The sequence below is a fragment of the Haliotis rufescens genome, unplaced genomic scaffold (genome assembly GCF_023055435.1).
Source record: "Haliotis rufescens isolate VD_foot unplaced genomic scaffold, xgHalRufe1.0.p SCAF_5, whole genome shotgun sequence".
Classification (NCBI taxonomy): Eukaryota; Metazoa; Mollusca; class Gastropoda; order Lepetellida; family Haliotidae; genus Haliotis; species Haliotis rufescens.
The window spans coordinates 16670473-16693149 of record NW_025964223.1 but is presented as its reverse complement, the minus strand read 5'-3'; the positions used below and the strand labels follow the sequence as shown (position 1 = coordinate 16693149).

General features: G+C 42.1%; 1 protein-coding gene across 1 annotated transcript in view; it reads left to right on the top strand.

Moving 5' to 3' along the window:
• The window catches only part of LOC124113634, a 44327-nt gene that overhangs the window by 2949 nt on the left and 18701 nt on the right, over positions 1-22677 (top strand). Inside the window, exons 3-17 of the mRNA XM_048384383.1 lie at positions 1641-4849; positions 5696-5961; positions 6201-6387; positions 6924-7073; positions 12116-12217; positions 13147-13270; positions 13854-13964; positions 15383-15427; positions 17384-17469; positions 17804-17851; positions 17998-18062; positions 19013-19067; positions 19393-19524; positions 20946-21018; positions 21704-21849. Of these exons, the coding sequence (XP_048240340.1) occupies positions 1641-4849; positions 5696-5961; positions 6201-6387; positions 6924-7073; positions 12116-12217; positions 13147-13270; positions 13854-13964; positions 15383-15427; positions 17384-17469; positions 17804-17851; positions 17998-18062; positions 19013-19067; positions 19393-19524; positions 20946-21018; positions 21704-21849 (4799 nt within the window). The remainder of the gene's footprint in view (positions 1-1640; positions 4850-5695; positions 5962-6200; positions 6388-6923; positions 7074-12115; positions 12218-13146; positions 13271-13853; positions 13965-15382; positions 15428-17383; positions 17470-17803; positions 17852-17997; positions 18063-19012; positions 19068-19392; positions 19525-20945; positions 21019-21703; positions 21850-22677) is intronic.

Genomic DNA, 22677 nt, shown 5'->3' with positions numbered 1-22677 from the left:
ATTTACCCACCCGTAGCCACACTATTTTGATGAGACTTCCCCCAGCGGCCTCCCATACTCAGTCAGACACTGAATCTGAGGATGATTACCAGGAGGAACAGACTCAACCCCCAGGGGAGTTTGGCCCTTCCTTATCCTCTGTGGATTTATTGGACACTTTGTTTCAGTTTATGCCTGATGTGACTTCCTGCATGGACCAGTTCAGCCCATCGTTGATGCCAGAGTATGCAGGTTGCCAATGCCCCTGTATCATCCCTCCACGCTCCTGATATCCAGGTATAGGGATACTTACAATTGAAATTTCCGCAATATAACGGTAGTTCTAGTGAAAGTATCACATATTGAATGATGATTTCACTACACGATTTTCAAGTCTTCTGGAAATGGTTTGGAAACTACATCTCTTGGGGATTTGGATCACCTATACGATGGAAGCACAAGGATTTTGTCCTTTTCTAAACAACTTAATCCCTCAAAGTAAGCCGGGGAAAAGTCACTTTCGGTTAGTGAACTTTACAAGATCCACAGAAGTCTTAACAGATTAACTCCTCTATTTCACAAGAAGGAGTGGGTACCCTGTTTGATATAATGAAGAAATAAAGAAATCCATCACCTTCCTAGGGATTACGGAACATATCTCGATCTGAAACACAAACAGGTGGAACCCGCCACCAACCGTGGGATTTAAGCAATTATTATGAGTCAGGAGAAGATAAAATATGGAGTTTTAGGGTAAAAATAGTATTTATACTTATCCTGTCTCATATGCTAAAGCGGTCACCCAGCTGTAACCCCTTCCTCTATTTCGACCAAATAAAGTATTGGAAAGGTAAGAGTGATGAGTAACCGGTCTTGGTCACATGCTCAATATGGAGTCCAGGGGTGCGTTTGTTTTCTGTTCTCCAGGAAAACAGTTGATGAAGTTTCCACTACCTCTGAAATGAGTAGAGATAAGTATGAGTCAGGTTAAATATAAATAATAATATACCCAAAAAAATACATTTTAAACAGTGTAGTCAATATTTTCATGTGTGATGTTCTCTTCTGAAAACCTAGAAAAGGCAAACACATTAACATGTGTTTTACTTCTGCTCCCAGGGGCGGTCGGGTAGCCTCGTGGTTAAAGCGTTCGCTCGTCACGCCGAAGACCTGGGTTTGATTCCCGAACATGGGTACAATATGTGAAGCCCATTTCTGGTGTCCCCCGCCGTGATATTGCTGGAATATTGCTAAAAGCGGCGTAAAACCATACTCACTCACTCACTCACTTCTGCTCCCATGCACTACTGTGACTTAGTAAAGAATGACCATCATCATTACAAAGATCAAAATAAAGTAAGCTGCAACCATTATTGTACCAAGTCTTTGATAGACATTTTGAAATTAAAAGAACATGAACACCAGTTTGAACACATGACACTTTGTTATGGGTAACAACTTCTTTTATTCTTTGTAACAAAGTTTCAGGTCTAGAGCTACTTCTTTCCCCATGATCTGGTGATGAGTAAAAACAAAAGAAGAATACAAAGTATGAAAGAAGTTGTTGTGCATAAAAAAGTTTTATGTATTCATTATGGTACCACTCAATTTTATTCAATTTTCCTTTCTGGTAGAAATATCCGTGATATTTTATGTTGTAGATGATGCCGTTAACATAACGATACACAGTCTGAGAGAGAGGGAACCATCAATTTCTGAAGATGGATCTAAGCGCCACAGTGGAGTATCTAACCAGCCTCATAAATGTCCACAAGGGAAAGGGAATACAAAAGTAGAACTCAAGGAGCTCCCAGGACAGCAAAGATGTAAAGATGTAAAAGTGAAATTGATCACCACTTCCTCCAGTCTTACTTCTGCCCAAAGCTCATCCAGGTCCTTCAATGACACCTACAAGGAGTATGTGCAAAAGCTCAGACATGTCAGACCAATGAAGTCCGAGGAGGGTTCATCCATGAGTCTTAGCTCAGGGTCAAACTGTGTCCATTTGATGACTTCAGATGCTGTGTCAGGAAAGAGGAGTTCAGATGACAGAGATGTGGAGGTGGAGGAGGAGGTGTCTTCACCATCACGTGCTGTGGAAGATATGGAAACAACGCCTGCATCTCCCACAAACATACAGCATAAAATGTGTAAGAATGTTTCTGTATCAAGGCAGAAGAAACAAAGTAAGAAAAAACCTATAATCAGCTCAAAAGCACAGAACAAGAGCAGTTCAAAACAATCAAGAACAACTACGAAGGTTCAGAATAAGAATGTTAAGGAGTATTCGAGATATTGCCAGCAGCTGCCAGGTATCTCAACTGTGTCCTCCTCATACACCACTGATCAGTCGGTTTGCAGACTTGCTAGAGTAGATGTTTTGTCAGAACATTCATCAGACAGAATACTTGTTGCACGTGTACCACACCAAGGTTGTGATAGTGGGGTCAGCTTGCCAGAGAGTGTCATTTCGGCCCGTGAACCAGCGCGAATCCTGCTCAACAAGGGAAGGGTTCCGGTTGCTGATGCAGGTGTGCAAGTTCAGTTTGACCACATGTCTCCAGACTTTCAGGTTTGTGTTGATGTGGAGTCCAGTAAAAGATTTATTATTGAAAATGGACCAATAGAAATATCCTCAGACAAAGATTTAGGTGGGTGTAAGAATAGTCATTTGTCAGATTTAGTCATTTTGGAATTAGAGAAGCAGAAACGAAATGATGTTGAAAAAAACAGACAACCTTCAGGATCAAATTATGTTTCCAATGTCCGGCAACCTTCAGAAAACATGGACACTGACCGGAGTCCTACAGGATCAGGAGAAAACATGGACACTGACAGGAGACCCACAAAATCAGAAGACAACCTGTTCATTGACAGGAGACCTACAGGGTCAGAAGAACTTGTGTCCAGTGTCGGGAAGATATCGCCCTGTGATCTTGATTCCTTCTTGTTTTCTAGTTCAGAATTTGGGTCTGATGTTGAGGCAGAGGACGAACCTGCCTCAAAACTGACCCTGCCAGTTCTTCGCTCTTTACACACAGAGGAAAGATCGATTTGTGTACAGACAAGACTGAAAGCAAGGAACAAGAGAAGAAGTAGTGTCACAAATATTGATCAGAACCTTCTGAACCAACAATCGAGAATGAAGAAACCTACTCGTAGTGTAACAAGAAGTTCAGAATTTCAGGCACCATCTGTTTCTAAAAGAAGACGGCAATCTCAGAAGCCTGGTACCAGTCCTTTAGAACTGACTCTGGACACTCCGCAGAAGGCAACTTCCTTTGAAGCATCTTGTGATAAAAGAGAGAATATATCTCGTGGCCTGGAGTCCAGTTGTTGTAGTTCTTCTGTAGCACCAGTGGATGAGAACACAAGTGAAGTGGAATCATCAAGTTCATGTAACAGCATCCTGGAGTTAACATCAAAATCGCTGAAGGGAAAAAAAGATGTACCAATTATCAAATCAAAAGGACTGTTGAGTACAAAGCACATTACTGAAACATGCTCTGTTTCTGCAGTAGAGGTTGAGAAGGCAGAGGCAACCAGTGCATCTACAGAGTCTGTTGTTCCTCCCTTAGCCTCACCCTCAACCTCCACTTTGTCAGAGGGTATGGCAAGTGGCCTGACTGAACTCACTGGTTTGGACAGTCTCCCAAGGACAGAGGGGTCAAACTCAGGATGTGAAGGAAAAGGATGCTCAGAGTCTGCTCTAAGTTGCCGTGCTCAACAATCTGTGAGAAAAAATCAAAAGCAAAAGGTGAAAAAACAAAGAGCATGGAGGAAAAGTAAATCTGTCTTCAATGTTTGTAAGCTCTCAGATCAGTTGGATGAATGCTTCAGCTGGAGTGAGAACTCACCTGAGGTGTCAATATCATCTTGCAAAACCCTGAAACTCATTAAAAACACATCTACCATTGAGATGGATGAAACAGAATGTAAAATAAGCCAGAATTGCACAGAATGGTACAGTTCAGGAGACGAACTTTTTCTTGCAGAAACTCACCTCAGAAACAGGGAGAGTCATGACCGGAAGTCTGTCTTGCAGCCTGTAGATGATTCAGCCTTGACCAAGGATACAGATGACAGAGCTTTGGAGGTAGAGGAGGTGTCTTCACCATCACATGCCATGGAAGATACGGAAACAAAGCCAGCATTTAGCACAAAAACAGAGCATAATATGTGTAAGAATGTTTCTGTATCAAGGCAGAAAAAAACTATAATCAGCTCAAAAGCACAGAACAAGAGTAGTTCAAATCGAATTCAGAATAAGAATATCAAGGAGTGGTCAAAATATTGCCAGAACATATCTACCATTGATATGGATGAAACAGAATGTAAAATTAGCCAGAATTGCACAGAAAGGTACTGTTCAGAAGACGAACTTTTTCTTGCAGAAACTCACCTCAGGAACAGGGAGAGTCATGACAGGAAGTCTGTCTTGCATTGCAAGCCTGTAGTTGATTCAGCCATGACCAAGGATGCAGATGATCTTGATACTGTGGTTTCTTGTCAGGAGAGCTTTGATTGTGATTTAAGCGATAGAAATGGCCAAGATAACAAGGGAGATCTTAATACTGATAAAACTGTATCTGACATTGACATCATGCCTTTCAACATTCTTGATGATACATCTGATAGAATGACAGTGGACTCAGCAGCAGGAAATGATGATAGATGTGACTTGAGAGAAGATGTCACCAAGGAGATGGCCGAACCTCAGGACTCCAACTCCAGCCCAAGCGCCACTGTGTCCCCGAAGATACCACCGTTGAACTTGAACACTGCGTCCCAAGTGCGCGTGGTGCAGTACAGCAGCAGTAGCTCAGAGGAAGGAGGTGACCTGCTTTACAAAACAGTGCAGACAAAAAAGGTATGTGATCAAGTGTTTGAATGGCATGTAGAAGTGATACACATAAGGGAACGACCACTTGATATTCTGGGGGAAGGGAGGAGCATCTGGGATTTTGTATGGAGATAGGTGTTTTTTCAGCTACATCTACAAAATCATATATATTATTGTTTACAACTATGAGCCTGAGATTATTTTTTAGAAAAACACCTTGCAACAATGTCATTTTTCAACAGTATGAAGCATAGTCATTTTTTTCACGAATTCTCAGGGCCAATTTATTTTTATCCATAAAATCACAGGCACCCACCAGAATATCAAATGATCGGTCCCTACGAGAGAAACAGGGTTTAGTATTGTTGTTATTCCTCTGGATAAGGTACAGTGTTGTCAGTCCTCTAGGAGTGTTCAGCGTTGTTCTCAGTCCTCAAGATAGGGTGCAGCGTTGTTCTCAGTTCTCAAGATAGGGTTCAGCATTGTTCTCAGTCCTCAAGATAGGGTTCAGCATTGTTGTCAGTCCTCAAGATAGGGTTCAGCATTGTCAGTCCCCAAGAAAGAGTTCAGTGTTGTCGGTCCTCAAGATAGGGTTCAGTGTTGTCGGTCCTCAAGATAGGGTTCAGTGTTGTCAGTCCTCAAGATAGGGTTTAGTGTTGTCAGTCCTCAAGATAGGGTTCAGCATTGTTGTCAGTCCTCAAGATAGGATTCACATATTACATCTCATCTATGCCAGACCGCCTGGAAAAGCCGCAATCACATGTTTAAATAATTTAGTAAATTGTTAATTTAATGCTTGCTGATTAAAGTTTCTTTAGGACATGATAACCTGGAATACAGGTAATAGAACCTACTTATGTTTTTGACTGCTAGAAATGCTTCCAGCTGTGTCAGCGTGGGCGCAGTGGGTGGGAGGACAGCCTGCGACAGCGCCCAGCAAAGACCCAGAGATACCAGGTGGGCCAGGAGAAGGTGAAGGCGGCAGAGATGGTGTCTCACACCACCAGGTTGGCGGAGAAGAAGGGAAGTAGCTCCAGTGACTGCTCAGATCAGAAGACAAACGAACTGATTGAAGTCACCGAATCCAATCAAGGAAAGAAAATGGATGACCCACCCAACAATACTAAAGCACCATCAAAGTAAGTCTTGTCTTACCTGTGTATTAAGTAGGTCTGTGATTTGAACAAAACTATAGATTAGTGGTTTGGGGATAGCATGACTGTTAAACGTATATACAGATAACTGTGTTCAAAGCCGTAAGCAACCATTCTCCCATCCATTAAACATTTTTGTATTGACACACACATACAGCCAGAGCAAACTCTGATGCAGAGCTAGGTGATATGTTAATACAGTACATGACTTGGCATTATTCTAGGGTAAAACAAGATGATGTGAAGGAGGCGGAACCCAAAGAGCGACCTCCTCCCAAGAAATGTCATAGCAGCAGTAAGGGCAGCAGCCAGGACTCGCCCAGTAAGAAGTGCAACGGCAGTCCCAAGAACAAGGGTCCGGAGGCAGTTGTGCTTGAGACTGATGAGGAGCTGGCACAAGTTGTGGAAATTGTAAGTTTTCGCAGTGCACAACCCTCGTGATGATCAGGGTTTGAATTGGTCTAGAGACAGTACCTTAAAACTTTCAAGTGCACAGAACCTTGTTTTATCAAACTATTGGTGACCAGAGAAATAGTTTGTCTTATCTGGGGTTTAACACATCCAACTTGATCTTATTGCAGACTGACTCAGGTTTCATACAACAGAGCACAAACATACTACATTGTGCATGTTGTGTAAGTGACATTTAAATGATAAGGACTGAAAACAGAAGCCAATCAACTGATTCCTAGCTTTGTGTTTCATGCCATATCCTGTTCAGGCCATTATTCTTGATAGAATTTTTTTTTCACAAGTGTTCAGCTCAACATAGCAGAGTATGTTTTATTTTATTTATTCTTAATACTTGGGACGTGTTTGAGATAATCTGTTTGACACATCCAGGTTAAAATAGTGATAAATAAATTTGGAGATTGCAACACAGTCTCAGACCTCGATACAACTAGGTATAATCAAGACCATGGGTTTCGACTATGTTTCTGACCTAGGAACCTGACTATGGCAAGCTGGTGTGGGCTCGGTTGTCTGGTGAACGATGGTGGCCAGGAACCATTGTCAAGGGAACCCTGATTTACCTCCAGTCTCAGAAATCTGCTTCATCGTGGGTGTACTGGTTTGGGGATCACAAAGTGTCTCAGGTAGGTGGCCACGTTATCTTCCCGTCTAGACCCAGGTCTGAATAGGCCCCCAGCTAGGGGTGAAACGATACATTGGTGTACCGGTGCATCATGAGTTTCATGCCACGATACGATACGTGATAGGTTTTTTTTCTGCATCGATACAAGATGATACACTTGCAAAAGGAAATGGCTTGCTACTCATTTAATGACACCCGGCATTTTTGTCCGTCAAATATTGCAAAATGTGTTGAAATTAGGATTTCAAGTTCACTGCTAAAAATAGTCACTACAAACATGTGTCTACAGCTAGCTTTACCTTTATTTTTTTAAATATTTCTAGTCAAAAAGTTTCCACACATTTTTTACGTAAATATGCATATCGAAATATGTAACGTATCGTGACCTATGTATTGTGATACATATCGTATCATGACCTTGCTGCATCATTTCAAGCCTACCCCCAGCACTCCATTGCTGCTTGTGAGAGGCGACTCACTTGGACCCGGTTGTGTGACTTGTCTGATTACGTGCCATGCTTTCAGTCACTGGTTTTACTGGTCCAGTCTTGATTATTAACTGCTGTTACACAGCTGAAATAATCATAAAAATGCTAACTTCCTCCTAATTTCACTCACTCAGGCACTAGAGCTGTAATGAATATACAAAGTGGCTAATACGAATGATTATTCATGAATGCCATATTTTCTTTCATATAATTTAATGTACATTTTATTCCACAAAATATGCAACTGTGCAAACAGGGTGTACATTTTACACACAAAAATAGTTTTTGATATTGGTTGCTTAAAACAAATACAATACGGGAATATCGTAGAACGGAAATAGCCTATTAATGTTAGTTCTTTTTACCCTGTCTGGTTATAAAAAGGGTTCATACTATAGTGAATAGCAGTATGTCTTAAACTTCGATTATTTTGAGAATGACGTTACATGATAAAGGGATTATTGCCATAGATACGAAAACACACTCGGCTAATAATCTTCTTTTATGTTTTAATCTAGTTTCTTAATTTTATTCAAAATTTCGTTCATTATCCTTTATGACAGGCCAAACCAACTCACCGTTTTATTTGCAGCAAATCAAAGAGATTACCACTTTTGACGCCTTGCAGCAAACTTTGTTTGTCACAGAATAGATACATATATCATAAATGCCATATTTTGGCTCATAAACATCCCATCTCACACTATGCATTTATTCCTTCGTCTTTCGATCCTGGTGTTAAAACGTCCTCAACGTCACTGTCACAGCTGTAGTAGTATATCTTTCAGGGCTGGGACGGGTCACTCGGGTACTCAAGTCGGGTGGGTACTGAGTAGGACCTGGGAACCCACAGGACTACCCAGACCCATGGTTAGTCACGTGACATATTGTTTAATGACAAAAAATATCAAAAACTCTATGGTTACACTACAAGTCACTAATGTTTGCATTTTTTCTGACTATGCACCCATTCCTTCTGACCTTTATAGGTTTGAAAAAAGATAAAACTTCAGTCAACTTCAGTGTATGCATGACCAGATCGATTTATACGTGCATCTAAATACATTTTACCAGGGCCACGGTCAAACTATTACCAATCAGATATTTTACACCCAAGTCTTGAGACATATAGCGGGTATCCGGGTAGGGTCGGGTAATAGCGTGGTGGGTACCCGGGTAGGGTCAGGTAATAGGAGATGGGGAACCGGGTAGTAAATTTGGACTCTTCCCAGCCCTAATATCTATATGATTATGCAAAACAATATGTTAGTGCACAAAGTGAATTGCATTAGGCCAGTCTGTTTTGATTTCAGAATAAACATGTTTTTTTGAAAACAAGAGGAAAGTCTGGTACTGTTTCCAGCTCCCGAACACATCCCAGCATCACCATGGTTACCAGCTAAACAATGGGTCATGCACCACTGCAATCCTGTGGGACATGACCCCCAAGAGACCTGATCACCTGACATACACTGTCACATCATTCTCTTGTTGCCACGGTGTGGTGACGTATTTTCAGTTTACAGATAATTACATATTTATGTTTTGTTTGAATCTTCCTCGGACAACTATAATATATCAGTCAGTGTAACATGACAACTATGGGGAGGACGATTCTCATAAATATTTTCGCAAATGTCACAAGCGTACCATTAACCTGCAGTCGAAATCTGTACCTAAGGCCACGGAGCACAGACCTTCCACTACGAAGAAACGTAAACGTGTCACTCAATTATCTGTCAGATCGTCTGTTCCTGAGATAAAGCCTGCTAAATCAGCGACCATCACGTCACCATTTGTCTCAGATAGTTTTGGTCGAGGACAAACAAGCCTCACAGTGTGACCAGACACTTCGCAGATATTTGACTTTCATTCCCCGTATCCAATCGGGATGAACAACGTGAGGATGGGACTGCTGACCCCTCAGAGGATTTAATTTTTCTGCCCAGGAATCACATCGACGATCACCGGCAACTAAGGAGTGAGTTTATGTTCCCCTTCACTTTTTCCACGAGGCAGATAGTGTCGGAAACGGAGCACTTTTCCTCACTTGATCTAACATTATTGTTCCGAAGATTCAGATCGACATCAACAGGCAGATTAACATTGGAAAGCAGATTGATATCGGTCTGATGATCCTAATTATCCCCCGCCCAACGAAGTTGGGGGGGGATATAGAAACAGGGTCCGTCCGTCTGTCCGTCACGTTTCGTTTTCGGGAGCATAACTCATAAACCTTTCAATATTTTTTCATGAAACTTTGCAGGTCTGTCAGGTACATGCTGAACTGGTGCCTTTTGCTATTGAGAAATTTTAGAATTTTTTATTTTTTACGTTTCCATGGCAACAAGATGGACTTAGGTTATGTGAGGGTAGGGTTCGTTTCCGGAGCATAACTCATAAACCATTCAATATTTTTTCATGAAACTTTGCAGGTCTGTCAGGTACATGCTGAACTGGTGCCTTTTGCTATTTAGAAATTTTAGAAATATTTACTTTTTACGTTTCCATAGCAACAAGATGGACTTTGTTTTTTACAATTTCCATGACAAGTTCCACCTCGGTTAAAAAAGTTAGGGTTTGTTTAGATTTAATTATGTCATAAATTCTGGCGGGGGATATAGCCACGTTAGTTGCAAACTCTTGTTGACTATGGGTTCGACATCATTGTATGGATTGACGTCGAGGCACCCATCCAGTGGATAGATATCGACGTTTTTTACACATCCAGATAGACATCAATACCCGCCTCCTATGAATCAACACTGCGATCAACATCAACCCCAGGGTCAATATCAACTAGGGGATTGTCATCAATATGCCTCTTCTAGGAGATGACATGAAAATTAAGATTGATACACATTCCAGCAGATCGACATAAACAAGAGTAATCCAAATTATCATCATCACCCTCATTCATATACTCCTATCAGTTGGGGGGGGGTGGGGACGGTTGGGTAGCCTAGTGGTTAAAGGGTTCACTTGTCATACCGAAGATCCAGGTACGATTCCCGACATGGGTACAATGTGTGACGCCCATTTCTGGTGTCCCCCACTGTGATATTGCTGGAATATTGCTAAAAGCAGTGTAAAACCATACTCGCTCACTTACTATCAGTTGGGAGACGTTATGACAGTCTGACAGTTCTCTCAGTCTGATATTCAAGTTTTGGTACAGATCATATCTACCCCTGTTAGTGTACAAATACATTAGTACATCACTCATAAACCACATGATATTTCCGTGAGCGTGCTAACGCCGTGTATCTTTCAGCCTGCAATTACTCTACACCAATCAGACAGGAAGGATCAACAGGAGTGTGCCTCGAACCTTCACCATGACCTCTGCTGATGGAGATTCGACTTTCATGGATAGGATCGTCACGGGTCTCAAGATCGATACCCTCGTGTCAACGTGGCATATCATGACAACACTCTCTTAGAGGATTGATAGAGCCATCATGTGCTGCCTATGTCAATGGAATCATCGATCACAGCAATCTTTTTTTTATCACCTACGGATCCTGACCCTGGCTATTGTTATTGCAGTTCTATTATTGTTCGGTGTATTTGTACCAAGAGGATTATTGTTTGACGATCGGGATAGGGAATGTTACCCTTCTCAGGAGTGACATCATCGAGTGAGTTAGGATCGACTGTATTAATTGATCTGTCATGAGTATGATCGGCAGTGCTTAGACAAATGTTGATTTTTTCCAAGCAGAGTTCAAATTGCTAGTGCACTGGTATCGTCCTACATTCTACAAGGCAACAGGTTGCCTATGTTGCATTATTCTTTGGAACTCGTTCATCTGTCACGTGATAGTTTTTTGTGCATGTGTGGAGCTTTGACCATAAATTTGGCAACACACTCAGGCGCAGTGAAGACTTAATAGCATAACACCACCGCCACAGTCTAGACAAACACACATGTTCTGAAATCAGGACAGACAGGCCTAATACAATTCACTGTGTGCGCTTTACATATTTTTTGCATAATTATGTAGATATACCACTACAACTGTGACAGTGAGGTTTATGATGTTTCCCAACCAGGATCGAAAGAAGAAATGCATAGCGTCAGATCAATATAAAATTTATCCAAAAGTCTTCAAGTCTCTGATATTTGACTATTGTATGGCTGTAGATCTACCTGGATATTGTTTACATGATCAATACAGAAAGAACACTGGAAGCTGAATTGCTGTTTGTCATCAGACTGTTCCATTTGTAAAATATGACTGCTTATTTATATAAATACCAAAGTGATACTCACTGAGTCAGTGTTGGTTTGTGTTTTAGTGGGGAAAAATACTTGATTTAATATGTTGCAAATATAAAATACTCAAGTGCTGATAATTTTTGATTCACTGAATATTTAAGTGAATCATAACACCATGATCAGCCACTCAGTTTGACCATACAAATCATTCAATCAAGGACACATTTTTTGACTGCACCTTGTACACAAGATGCATTTATTCCCCACAGTGGTGTGTGTGTATTATACTCAAATCCATTCTCTACACAAGAAAATATGGCACTTTAATTGCAGGTCTCTCGTGACAAGATCATACCTTTCCCTGAGAACTACAAGGCCAAAGTGGGCAACTTCAAGAGCAAGATGTATCGCAAGGCTGTTCTAGAGGCACTAGCAGTAAGTTTGGCTGCAGGTTTTGTAACTGAACACATGATGTGAATAATCTCACGATAAAATGATGAGTCGGTAATACAGAACTAGGGGACCCTTATCACACATGGAAGATCATTTGATTTTTTTGCAAAGTCAGTGACGTGAGCCCTCTAGCAATTTGTAGCACAGATATATATATACAGTGAACCCTCGCTACAACGCTACCTTCGGGGTCCAAACAATTGATGAGCGTTATAGATGATCAGTGGTTTAACGAAGGTCGAGTCGTAGGTGGTAGATGACCAACAAAACAGTATACATGCTCTGCCTACTTAACACGATCTATGTTGCACATTTCAGAGTTTCAAAAAAGATTTCGCCGAAATTATTGTAAACATTATTGAATGAAATTTTGAATATAATTAAAAAAAATATATTGCAAACATTAGTCCAGATAAACAATAAACATTTTTGTATATTACAAAATATTATTATAAAAGGATTAAATTGCGTACTTCAGTTCGGATTTGTTGACTGGTATTTCCGGTGTTACATGATCGCGGTGATCAGCTGATAATGTTTTCTGAGATGGGGAAAACATCGTGTCATTGAAAAACTTGAGTTTATTGAAAATGTTAGTAAATTTTGGGAGCCATGCTTTACCACGCGCTATAACCGAGTTAGCGCTATATTGAAGGGCGCAATAACGAGGGAACACTGTATATTTTTCATTTATCAAAGGTTCACCAGATACTTTGGTTTTGTCCTGCTGTTCTTTGTAAAACTAGTGCTTCATCTTCTTCACTCAAACATTGATTGCCTGTGCTTAGAAGCATCTCTGAAGTTTTGTTCCTGACAGTGTGAAGTTCGTCAAGATGTTGGACAGGCCCTTTCATAGTAGCCTGTCAGTTACCTCAAAGTGATGCTTGAAATGTACACTACCTACTTTGTAGGAATGCTGTCGCCGAGGAGGTCCACATGTCAACAACAACAATGACACCCAGATGCTGCAGTGGGCAGAAGCAGGCTTCCCTGACAGCACAACGGGCAGACAGGTGTCTCTGGACCCCCCTGAAGGTAACCTAGATTCCACTCAAAGTACTCCTGGATCATCTTTCAAGGTCACTATTTAACCTTTTCAAGGTACCCCGAGATTCTCTAGATCTATCTCATCTAAAAAAACCTCATTCTGCCACTGGACCCCCCTCATAGTATGGGGAACCTCTTTCATGGTCACTTTTTAACCCAGAGATTCTCTCGATCCTTTATCTTTTCCTCTAGATTCCCCTAAAGGTACCCGTTATTCCCCATAAATACCCCCTAGATTCCTCCCAAGTACCTGTACATTCACCCCCCAATATATCCACAAGTATCCAGGATCCTCCTTCAAGGTCACTATTTACCCCTCACAAGGTACCCTAGATACCCCAAAGGTACCCCGAAATTCTCTAGAACTCCCCCCATACCACTAGCACCCGCTGAATCTACTGCCACCACAGGGTAACCAAGACACTTGCTTCCCCCGAGTACCTCTAGATGTCTCTCAGTACTCATAAGACTTATATGCATTAAAGACTTTCTTCTCAAACTAGCGAACTTACACTATTCCTGTGTATCTGAGACCTCCGTACTGTTGTAAACTATGATGTGCATGTTTCAGACTGTCCTTTGCCTGACTCGATGATGGGCTGCCTCAGTGAGATCGGGAAGGACATCAGAAGGAAGGTGGCCAGTATGTCTGTCAGCAGCAAGCAGCCAGATGACAACAGAGGTTGGTGCAGTGTGTTGGCAAAGATAGTGGCAGGGTGGTGGTCTAGTTTGTCCTGGCAGGGTGGTGTTGTTTGGCTTGCTGTGGCCTGGTGTAGCAGGGTGGTGGTCTAGTTTGTCCTGGCAGGGTGGTGGTCTAGTTTGTCCTGGCAGGGTGGTGGTGTTTGGCTAGGTGTGGCCTGGTGTAGCAGGGTGGTGGTCTAGTTTGTCCTGGCAGGGTGGTGGTGTTTGGCTTGCTGTGGCCTGGTGTAGCAGGGTGGTGGTCTAGTTTGTCCTGGCAGGGTGGTGGTGTTTGGCTAGGTGTGGCCTGGTGTAGCAGGGTGGTGGTGTTTGGCTAGGTGTGGCCTGGTGTAGCAGGGTGGTGGTCTAGTTTGTCCTGGCAGGGTGGTGGTGTTTGGCTTGCTGTGGCCTGGTGTAGCAGGGTGGTGGTCTAGTTTGTCCTGGCAGGGTGTTGTTGTTTGGCTTGGTGTAGCAGGGTGGTCCATGGTTTGTTGTGGTGTGGTATGGCATTGCTTGGGTGTGGCATGGTTTGACAGGGTGAGGTGGGTTGTGTGTGGCAGGGGTCTAATGAGTGAGAATGGAGATCACCATTCTGATGTTTCAATCAGATAAAGTTAAGGGCCATCCGATTCTTACATATTACTACAGTTAAAATGTCATGCTAGGACAGATTGACTATTTTGAGTAATATGGAAAAAGTCGGTGGTCCTAAACCTTTTTTTACTAGTATATTGAGATAATAACATACATATTCAACATCTAAAGTTAGTTGTTTTTTCAAATTAGTCTAATATCACTTAATCCAAGTAGCTTTTTATTTAATGTGAAAAACATCCATACCATTACATACTGTTTCTTGGTCATTTGATTTCTTAAAAGTTTGGAAGAGGACTTTGTTGGGGTTATTCAGTTTGTTGAAAGAACTTTCTACGCTGAAACCTTTAGACATTAAGGTGTCAGGTAGCTTGTGCAAAGGTATTCATTCCACTATGGCAGTACTGGGAGAATGAGTTTGGTGTGAACTCTGCTGTGAACAGTATTCCAGTTATATCACAGTGTGTAAGCTTAAAGTGGAAGGATAGCCCCATGTGATGCAGGTCTCACCACGAGCACAGGTATGGTGCTGACAAACCTGAAAACATGATCGGGGAGAACCAGGATTTGAACCCACAATCATTTTTTTCTAGCATGTCCATGGGATGCAACTCTGCACAGCGAATTGGATCACCTGCGACACCTAGGCTGTCTGCGCCCCCACTATGGCAATAATGTAGCATATGCTTTCTCCAAAATGGTACTGTGACATGAAGTACATCATATGACATCCTATTATTGACTGACCTTTGAACTGAATCTTCGACACCATAATTATCTAGTAAGAATTAACGTGGTGTGAGGTCAAAGAAAGGTTTTGTTTTGCAGATAATGCCGTGGAAGCTGTTAGAAAGGGGCAGAAACAACTGAAGGGTAAGTCACGTAGTGGTACAGGACAACTCGCAGGTAAGCCATGGAACAGGAACTTCATTTTTCCTGAGCAGAGTTGGTTCCACATTGGGATCTTCTCACTGCAAAAGGGACCAGCTCCATGGTCTAGTGGATAGAGTCTGCCCAGACCACCTTCGTGGCCTAGTGGATAGAGCGTCTGCCTGGAGAGCAGAAGTTTGGTGGTTCAATCCCCTGACTGCGTCATACCAAAAGATTGTGCTTGTTGTTACCCTGCCTTAGTCTCTGCATTAAGATGATAAAATGAGGACTTGTCAGTTCAAGGTCTGTATGTTGTGTCTGAGTATCCTCTCCTCTCTTCTCACCTCACCTCACCTCACCTCACCTCACCTCACCTCACCTCACCTCACCTGCAGCCAACTTCAGAATTCTTTTTGTTAATTTACTCAATTTGGTCATTGAAGTACAGGTCACTTCTTCAAAGCAAAAATATCCGTTATTACTGTATGACATGAATTGTGAAATTTGTAGTTCCAAATTTGGGAATTTTCACTGACATTTGCTGCAGACTTGGGCCGAACAACGGCCCCTGAGCAGCCCCAGATAAATCCTTGTATTGTACAACCCTTCTAGCCATGCCTCCTGCATCTTGACATTGTTGATTGCCTCGAAGTTGTAAAGAGAGAGATAGCATTGGTTGGTCTTAATGGTACATGCATGTAAAAAAAATGCAAAAGCATTGTGTGCTTGTAGATAGGATTTTATGAATGCTTCTATAAGGATAAGACCAGGGAGGGGCATTTAGAAATTGGGTATGTAACTCCAGGAAAAGAAACTGGGGATATTCAACTTCTTTATTTCCAAAAAAGTCTGTTGCCATTAAAACTCTATGTTTTTAAGAAACTGATTTTACTGAAAGTATGTATGTTGTCTGTTAAAAAATAGATTCCATGTAAATTATAATGTGAGTAAAGTATCTGTCAAATACAATTTCCACCTCCTTTAAGTTAACATGGATCACATATTTCTTAAGATACTGCTGATACGTATATGCAGATATGTATTTACTGCTTCTGTATTGTACAGCCTACTGTAAGAAATCGTTTTGTCCAAAATGGGATAGTTTTGTTTTCCTCAATTCAAAGGCATTTTAAAATTGAATTAATGCAACAATGTGAAACTAGGTATGAGATCACTGTCCTCTATTTTGTTTGTTCTGTTATCGGTGAAATACGAATGAAACGTGCACAGCTTTATAACATTAGTTATCATCCCCTGCCACGAAGTGGGGCGAGAGATGTATGAAAGGAGTTCGTCCGTCAGACCTTGTTGTTATCTATCAAGTTAGCTTATCTAAGAGATTCTTATCAAGACAGTTATTTTTTCCAGAGAAGTGGCTTTTTGTGTGTATTAATTTCACAATTAATCATTGCTTCTGGTGACATGAAGCGGCCAAAGTGGCTATCTCTTTCTAAGGCTTTATAGTACTTTTTATTGTTCATATTCACTACTATATGACAAACAAAATTCTTGTGTACCCCATGACAGGGGATAGTGATGACGCTGTTTTCGTGTTATCACAGTAGCATGAATGGGAATGTGGAAGTTTCAGATTGGTTGGTTGGTTGGTTGGTTGGTTTGTTGTTTAACGCCACACTCAGCAATATTCCAGCTATATGACGGCGGTCTGTAAATAATCGAGGTCTGGACCAGACAATCCAGTGATTGATATCATGAGCATCGATCCACGCAATTGGGATCGATGACCGTGCATCAACCAAGTCGGCAAGCCTGACCACCCGATCCTGTTAGTCGCCTTTTACGACAAACATAGTCGCCTTTTACGGCAAGCATGGGTTGCTGAAGACCTATTCTACCCCGGATCTTCATGGGTCGGAAGCTTCAGATGGGACATTTTCAATGACAAATGCTGAAAATGGATGTCTGAGAAGGCGTAAATAACTGTGTGGTTTGTTGTAGATATCTGCATCAGCTGTTCAGACCTGGAACAGCAGGTGGTGTGTGGACATCCATTGTTTGAAGGAGGCCTTTGTCCTGGATGCAAGGTAGGAGGCACCATGTGAATGTTTGGCAAATTAGCTTTTACCTTGACCAGGTTTTTGTGACATTTTGTCATGTTACATTCATTAATTGATTAATTTCTTTAACCTTAACAAATTTGTATTCTCGAAAATCAAATTGGCGTACCAGTAATGTATTTCCACAGTATGCAGTATACATGCTATGCATGTATTTGGCGTCTATAGTGTTAGTTATTGTATTGTGGTAAATTAAAGTTAGATGGCAGATACAGAATTAAATATATGCTCATTAGAGAGAGAGAGGGAGAGAGAGCTAAAATGTACATGCACAAGGTTTTTCATATCCTTGTTTTTGCAGACGGAGGTAACAGACACGATGTACGCCGTTGGGGATGACGGACTTCATGTGAGTTCCTGTTATAGATATGCATATGTTTTTTAATGTGACAACTTTTATGACATTTGAGATAAAACCTTACTGGTGTTGAAAAATATGTTGACATATATCACAACATGATGTCATTAGCGGCTGTATTGATCTGTTTGTTTCAGAGTTTCTGTGCTGTCTGTGGAGCCGGGGGAGACCTGTTTGTTTGTGATTCTCCTGAGTGTAAAAGGTTAGTGCATTAGACCAAGGGAATTGGAAGTTCTGGAAGTTGTGTATGTTTGCGCTTCAGAGTGTACTGGTTAATGTTTCAGGGTGTACTGGTTAATGTTTCAGGGTGTACAGGTTAATGTTTCAGGGTGTACTGGTTAATGTTTCAGGGCGTACTGGTTCATGTTTCAGATTAATTACATGTTTTCATGTTTCAGGGTGTACTGGTTAATGTTTCAGGGTGTACAGGTTAATGTTTCAGGGTGTACTGGTTCATGTTTCAGGGTGTACAGGATCATGTTTCAGGGTGTACAGGTTAATGTTTCAGAGTGTACTGGTTAATTATTCAGGGTGTACTGGTTAATGTTTCAGGGTGTAGAAGTTAATGTTTCAGGGTGTACTGGTTAATGTTTCAGGGTGTAGAAGTTAATGTTTCAGGGTGTACTGGCTAATTTCTCAGGGTGTACTGGTTCATGTTTCAGGGTGTACTGGTTCATGTTTCAGGGTGTACAGGTTAATGTTTCAGGGTGTACTGGTTCATGTTTCAGGGTGTACAGGTTAATGTTTCAGAGTGTACTGGTTAATTATTCAGGGTGTACTGGTTAATGTTTCAGGGTGTAGAAGTTAATGTTTCAGGGTGTACTGGTTAATGTTTCAGGGTGTAGAAGTTAATGTTTCAGGGTGTACTGGCTAATTTCTCAGGGTGTACTGGTTCATGTTTCAGGGTGTACTGGTTCATGTTTCAGGGTGTACTGGTTAATGTTTCAGGGTATACTGGTTCATGTTTCAGGGTATACTGGTTCATGTTTCAGGGTGTGATGGTTCATGTTTCAGGGTGTACTGGTTCATGTTTCAGGGTACATGCTTCAGATTACATGTTTTCATGTTTCAGGGTGTACTGGTTCATGTTTCAGGGTGTACTGGTTAATGTTTCAGATTGCATGCTTCAGATTACATGTTTTCATGTTTCAGGGTGTACTGCAGGCCATGTGTCGAGGAACTAGGAGGGGAAGATATGCTGCAACAGGTATCTCCCACAGTTGCAGTCAGACTTGGCTGTGTTTTCCAAAAGAATTAATTAGGCATGACATGACCTTAGATTCATACTCCTATTTATTCAGACCTGATCTGCATGTCGAACAGATTTATATTATAAAAGAACCTTTTCGTCTAATAGACATTACCATTTGCCCATTTCAACTGATATAGCTTGTGGTATAAGGTACTTAATTGCAACTTTATCACTAGTTCCAGAGAGGATTAGCAACTTCATTCTTGTACACTGTGTATCAGACCTGGAGGTCACGTGGCACTTCATGCTTTGCAGTGGAAACAACCTTCTCTTCTGGCAGGTGATAGCGGCCAGCAGGTGGCACTGCTTCCTGTGTTCCTCGTGTACCGACCAGCCTTACTGTCTCCTCCGTCCTCGTCCCAACTCACAGGAGATGATCATTAGGTTTTTTGACACAGGGTACCGGGTACAGGTAAGGGACTGTACTGATGTATCATGCAGGGGAGGGGTGTGTGCCACTGATGTATCATGCAGGTGATGAGTGCAGGAGAGGGGGAGTCACTGATGTGTCATGCAGGTAGCGAGTGCAGGAGAGGGGGAGTCACTGATGTGTCATGCAGGTAACGAGTGAAGGTGAGGGGGAGTCACTGATGTATCATGCAGGTAGCGAGTGCAGGAGAGGGGGAGTCACTGATGTGTCATGCAGGTAACGAGTGAAGGTGAGGGGGAGTCACTGATGTATCATGCAGGTAACGAGTGAAGGTGAGGGGGAGTCACTGATGTATCATGCAGGTAGCGAGTGAAGGTGAGGGGGAGTCACTGATGTATCATGCAGGTAGCGAGTGAAGGTGAGGGGGAGTCACTGATGTATCTTGCAGGTAACGAGTGTAGGTGAGGGGGAGTCACTGATGTATCATGCAGGTAACGAGTGTAGGTGAGGGGGAGTCACTATTGGAGAAAACACGCTCACGAGGTTTTGGTAGACAGAGCATGCCCTGGGGAGAGGGAAAAACCAAGGGGGCGAAGCCCCCGCGGTTTTTCCCGACCCCCAGGGCATGCTCTGTCTACCAAAACCGAGGGAAAGTGGTTTTCCATGCTTATAAACCGAAAAAAGAAACTTAAAACAACATTTTTCAACATTTTTATGTTTCGAACATACTTTCCATGAACCTTAGGAAACGCGCGTAAAATATCTGTTGCTGGGGTACGGATCTTGAATAGGACATTCTTAAAACCAGTGAGTCTTATCAACACCTCTGTAGCCTCGTGGTACACTCACTGGGCTACAGATATGAAGGTTGCGGTTCGATCCTCGGGAATAGAAAGAAAACATTTGTCATTTGATTTTACATTTCATTATATAAAATCCCTGGGATATTATATAAAATCCCAGGGACATTACAACGTCCCTGTTTATGAGATTAACCCGACTGGAAAGTAAAACTTCACAATAGGTTTTAATGCCTATAGAAAGAAGTCTCTTACTTAAAAGCGATCCCAATGAATAGGTTTATAAGCAGGTAACGAGTGTAGGTGAGGGGTAGTCACTGATATATCATGCAGTTAATAAGTGTAGGTGAGGGGGAGTCACTGATGTATCATGCAGGTAACGAGTGCAGGTGAGGGGGAGTCACTGATATATCATGTAGGTAACAGGTGTAGTTGAGAGGGAATCATCGAGGAGCCAAGGAGATACTCATTTGCTCATACTTGGCACAGGTACAGGGTTCAAGTGAAGGTGGAGTAGGTATAGACATGACACCGGTACAGGTATGCAGGTAATGTACTTGACACAAGTTGAATGAGAGGGGTGGGCAGAGGTGTACTGTCACAATACATAATTCATCTTCTTATCTCCATGATTTTTATTTTTGCTCTTTGTCTCCTCCACAGATGCCCAGCTTAGCCTACTTCCGCACGAAGAGACCACTCCGGGTCCTCAGTCTGTTTGACGGCATAGGCAGTGGTGAGTGACATAGACAGATCACCAAATGCAGATCAAGAAGAGGTGCAGGGTTGGGCACCACCCCTTTTGAAGCACACTATACATTCATGCATTCAGGGATTTAGTGGTCTAGTGGTAGAGCATCTGCCCGTAGAGCAGAAGGTCTGGGGTTCAATCCCCTGCCGCATCAGATCAAAAGACGTTCAAAGATGGTACTTGTTGTTACCCTGTCTGGCGCTCGGCATTAAGGGGCTGAAACAAGGACTGGTCGGCTCGGAGTCAGTATACTGTGTCTGAGCATGGTATCTGTGTGCTAGCACTTCAAATCGGCATCAGTCTGGACTAGTACAAGCAGCCACACAAACTCACACCCGTACATGCATGTCACTTTATAAGTGCAATAATCCTCGACGTGACGTTTAACCCCATTTCACCTCACCTAATAAATAACATGGTCTAGTAAAAGGTAACTACAGCATGAAAATTGACCAACTCTTTTGGTGATACATTTCCAAACAGATTCACAATTACTGCCTGGGGAACGCAAATTGAAGCCCTGGTTGTATCCATGCTTAAATGTCAGTTGTGTTGTCAGCATTGAATCATAACAGATTACAATATCAATAGAAACGACTGACTGGCAACAGTTATCCATGCACTCCTTCACCTCACCTCTGATGTACTACATGCGTTTCCTTCTTGCCAGGGAAATTAACACTTGACCAGCTTGGCTTCAGTGTTGATGCCTACTACGCCAGTGAGATTGATGCTGATGCCATCATTGTTACCAGATGTAACCATGGCAACTCGGTGGTCCATGTGGGAGATGTCACACGGCTGGATCACGAGAAGGTTGGTGCAGGTGCCCTTGGTGAACATTTGTTAATGTGTCCCCTGAATCCTGATCCTGCACTTACTTGACCACATGAGAATTCAGGGGCGGACATACCCAACTCCCAGTACTTGTTGTATTTACTAGCTCTTCGCAAGCATCTGGCCCCTCTCCCACTACTTACTTACTTACTTACTTTGGAGATTTAACGTGCGCTTTCCGACTGATGCGTATTTCGCACACGGGCCCGGCCAGGCCATTTAATGTGTTTCCAAAAGGGGCGAAGGTGGTCTGTGCAACCCAAGAGGGGGGTTTTAGGGGTTGCTTATATAGAATTTGGGAATTTTGAGATTTGGAATAGATGCCGATGGGATTGGGGAGGAGAACTAAGGGAGCTGGGTATGGTGGATGTTTGTTTGTTTATGTGATTTTGATTTGGTAGGTTATTGTGTTTTTAGATGCGTTTTATTAGTTCCGTTTTTATTAAGAATACGCCTAAGGCCTTGAAGTTTTCTAGTTTATTTTGTGGGTTTAGTATTGCTTCTAGAGTTAGAGCCTTGTTTAGATTGAGGGTGGTTTGTAATGCGGTTCGATGTGTTAGGTAGTGTGTGCAGTGGATGAGTGCGTGTTCTGGGGTTTCTGGTTGTTTGCAGTGTGGGCAGTTACCTGTAGTGTGTTTTTTAAAATATTTTAGGTGGTTATTTAGGTTGGTGTGTCCTGTTTGGAGTTTAGTGATTACTCTGTCGATTTTTTTGGATGGATGGAGAATTTTTGGTTTGGTTAGTGGTTTGCTGAGCACTTTTTTGATTTGGCTATTTGAGTTTAGATATAGGTTATGCCATTTTTTT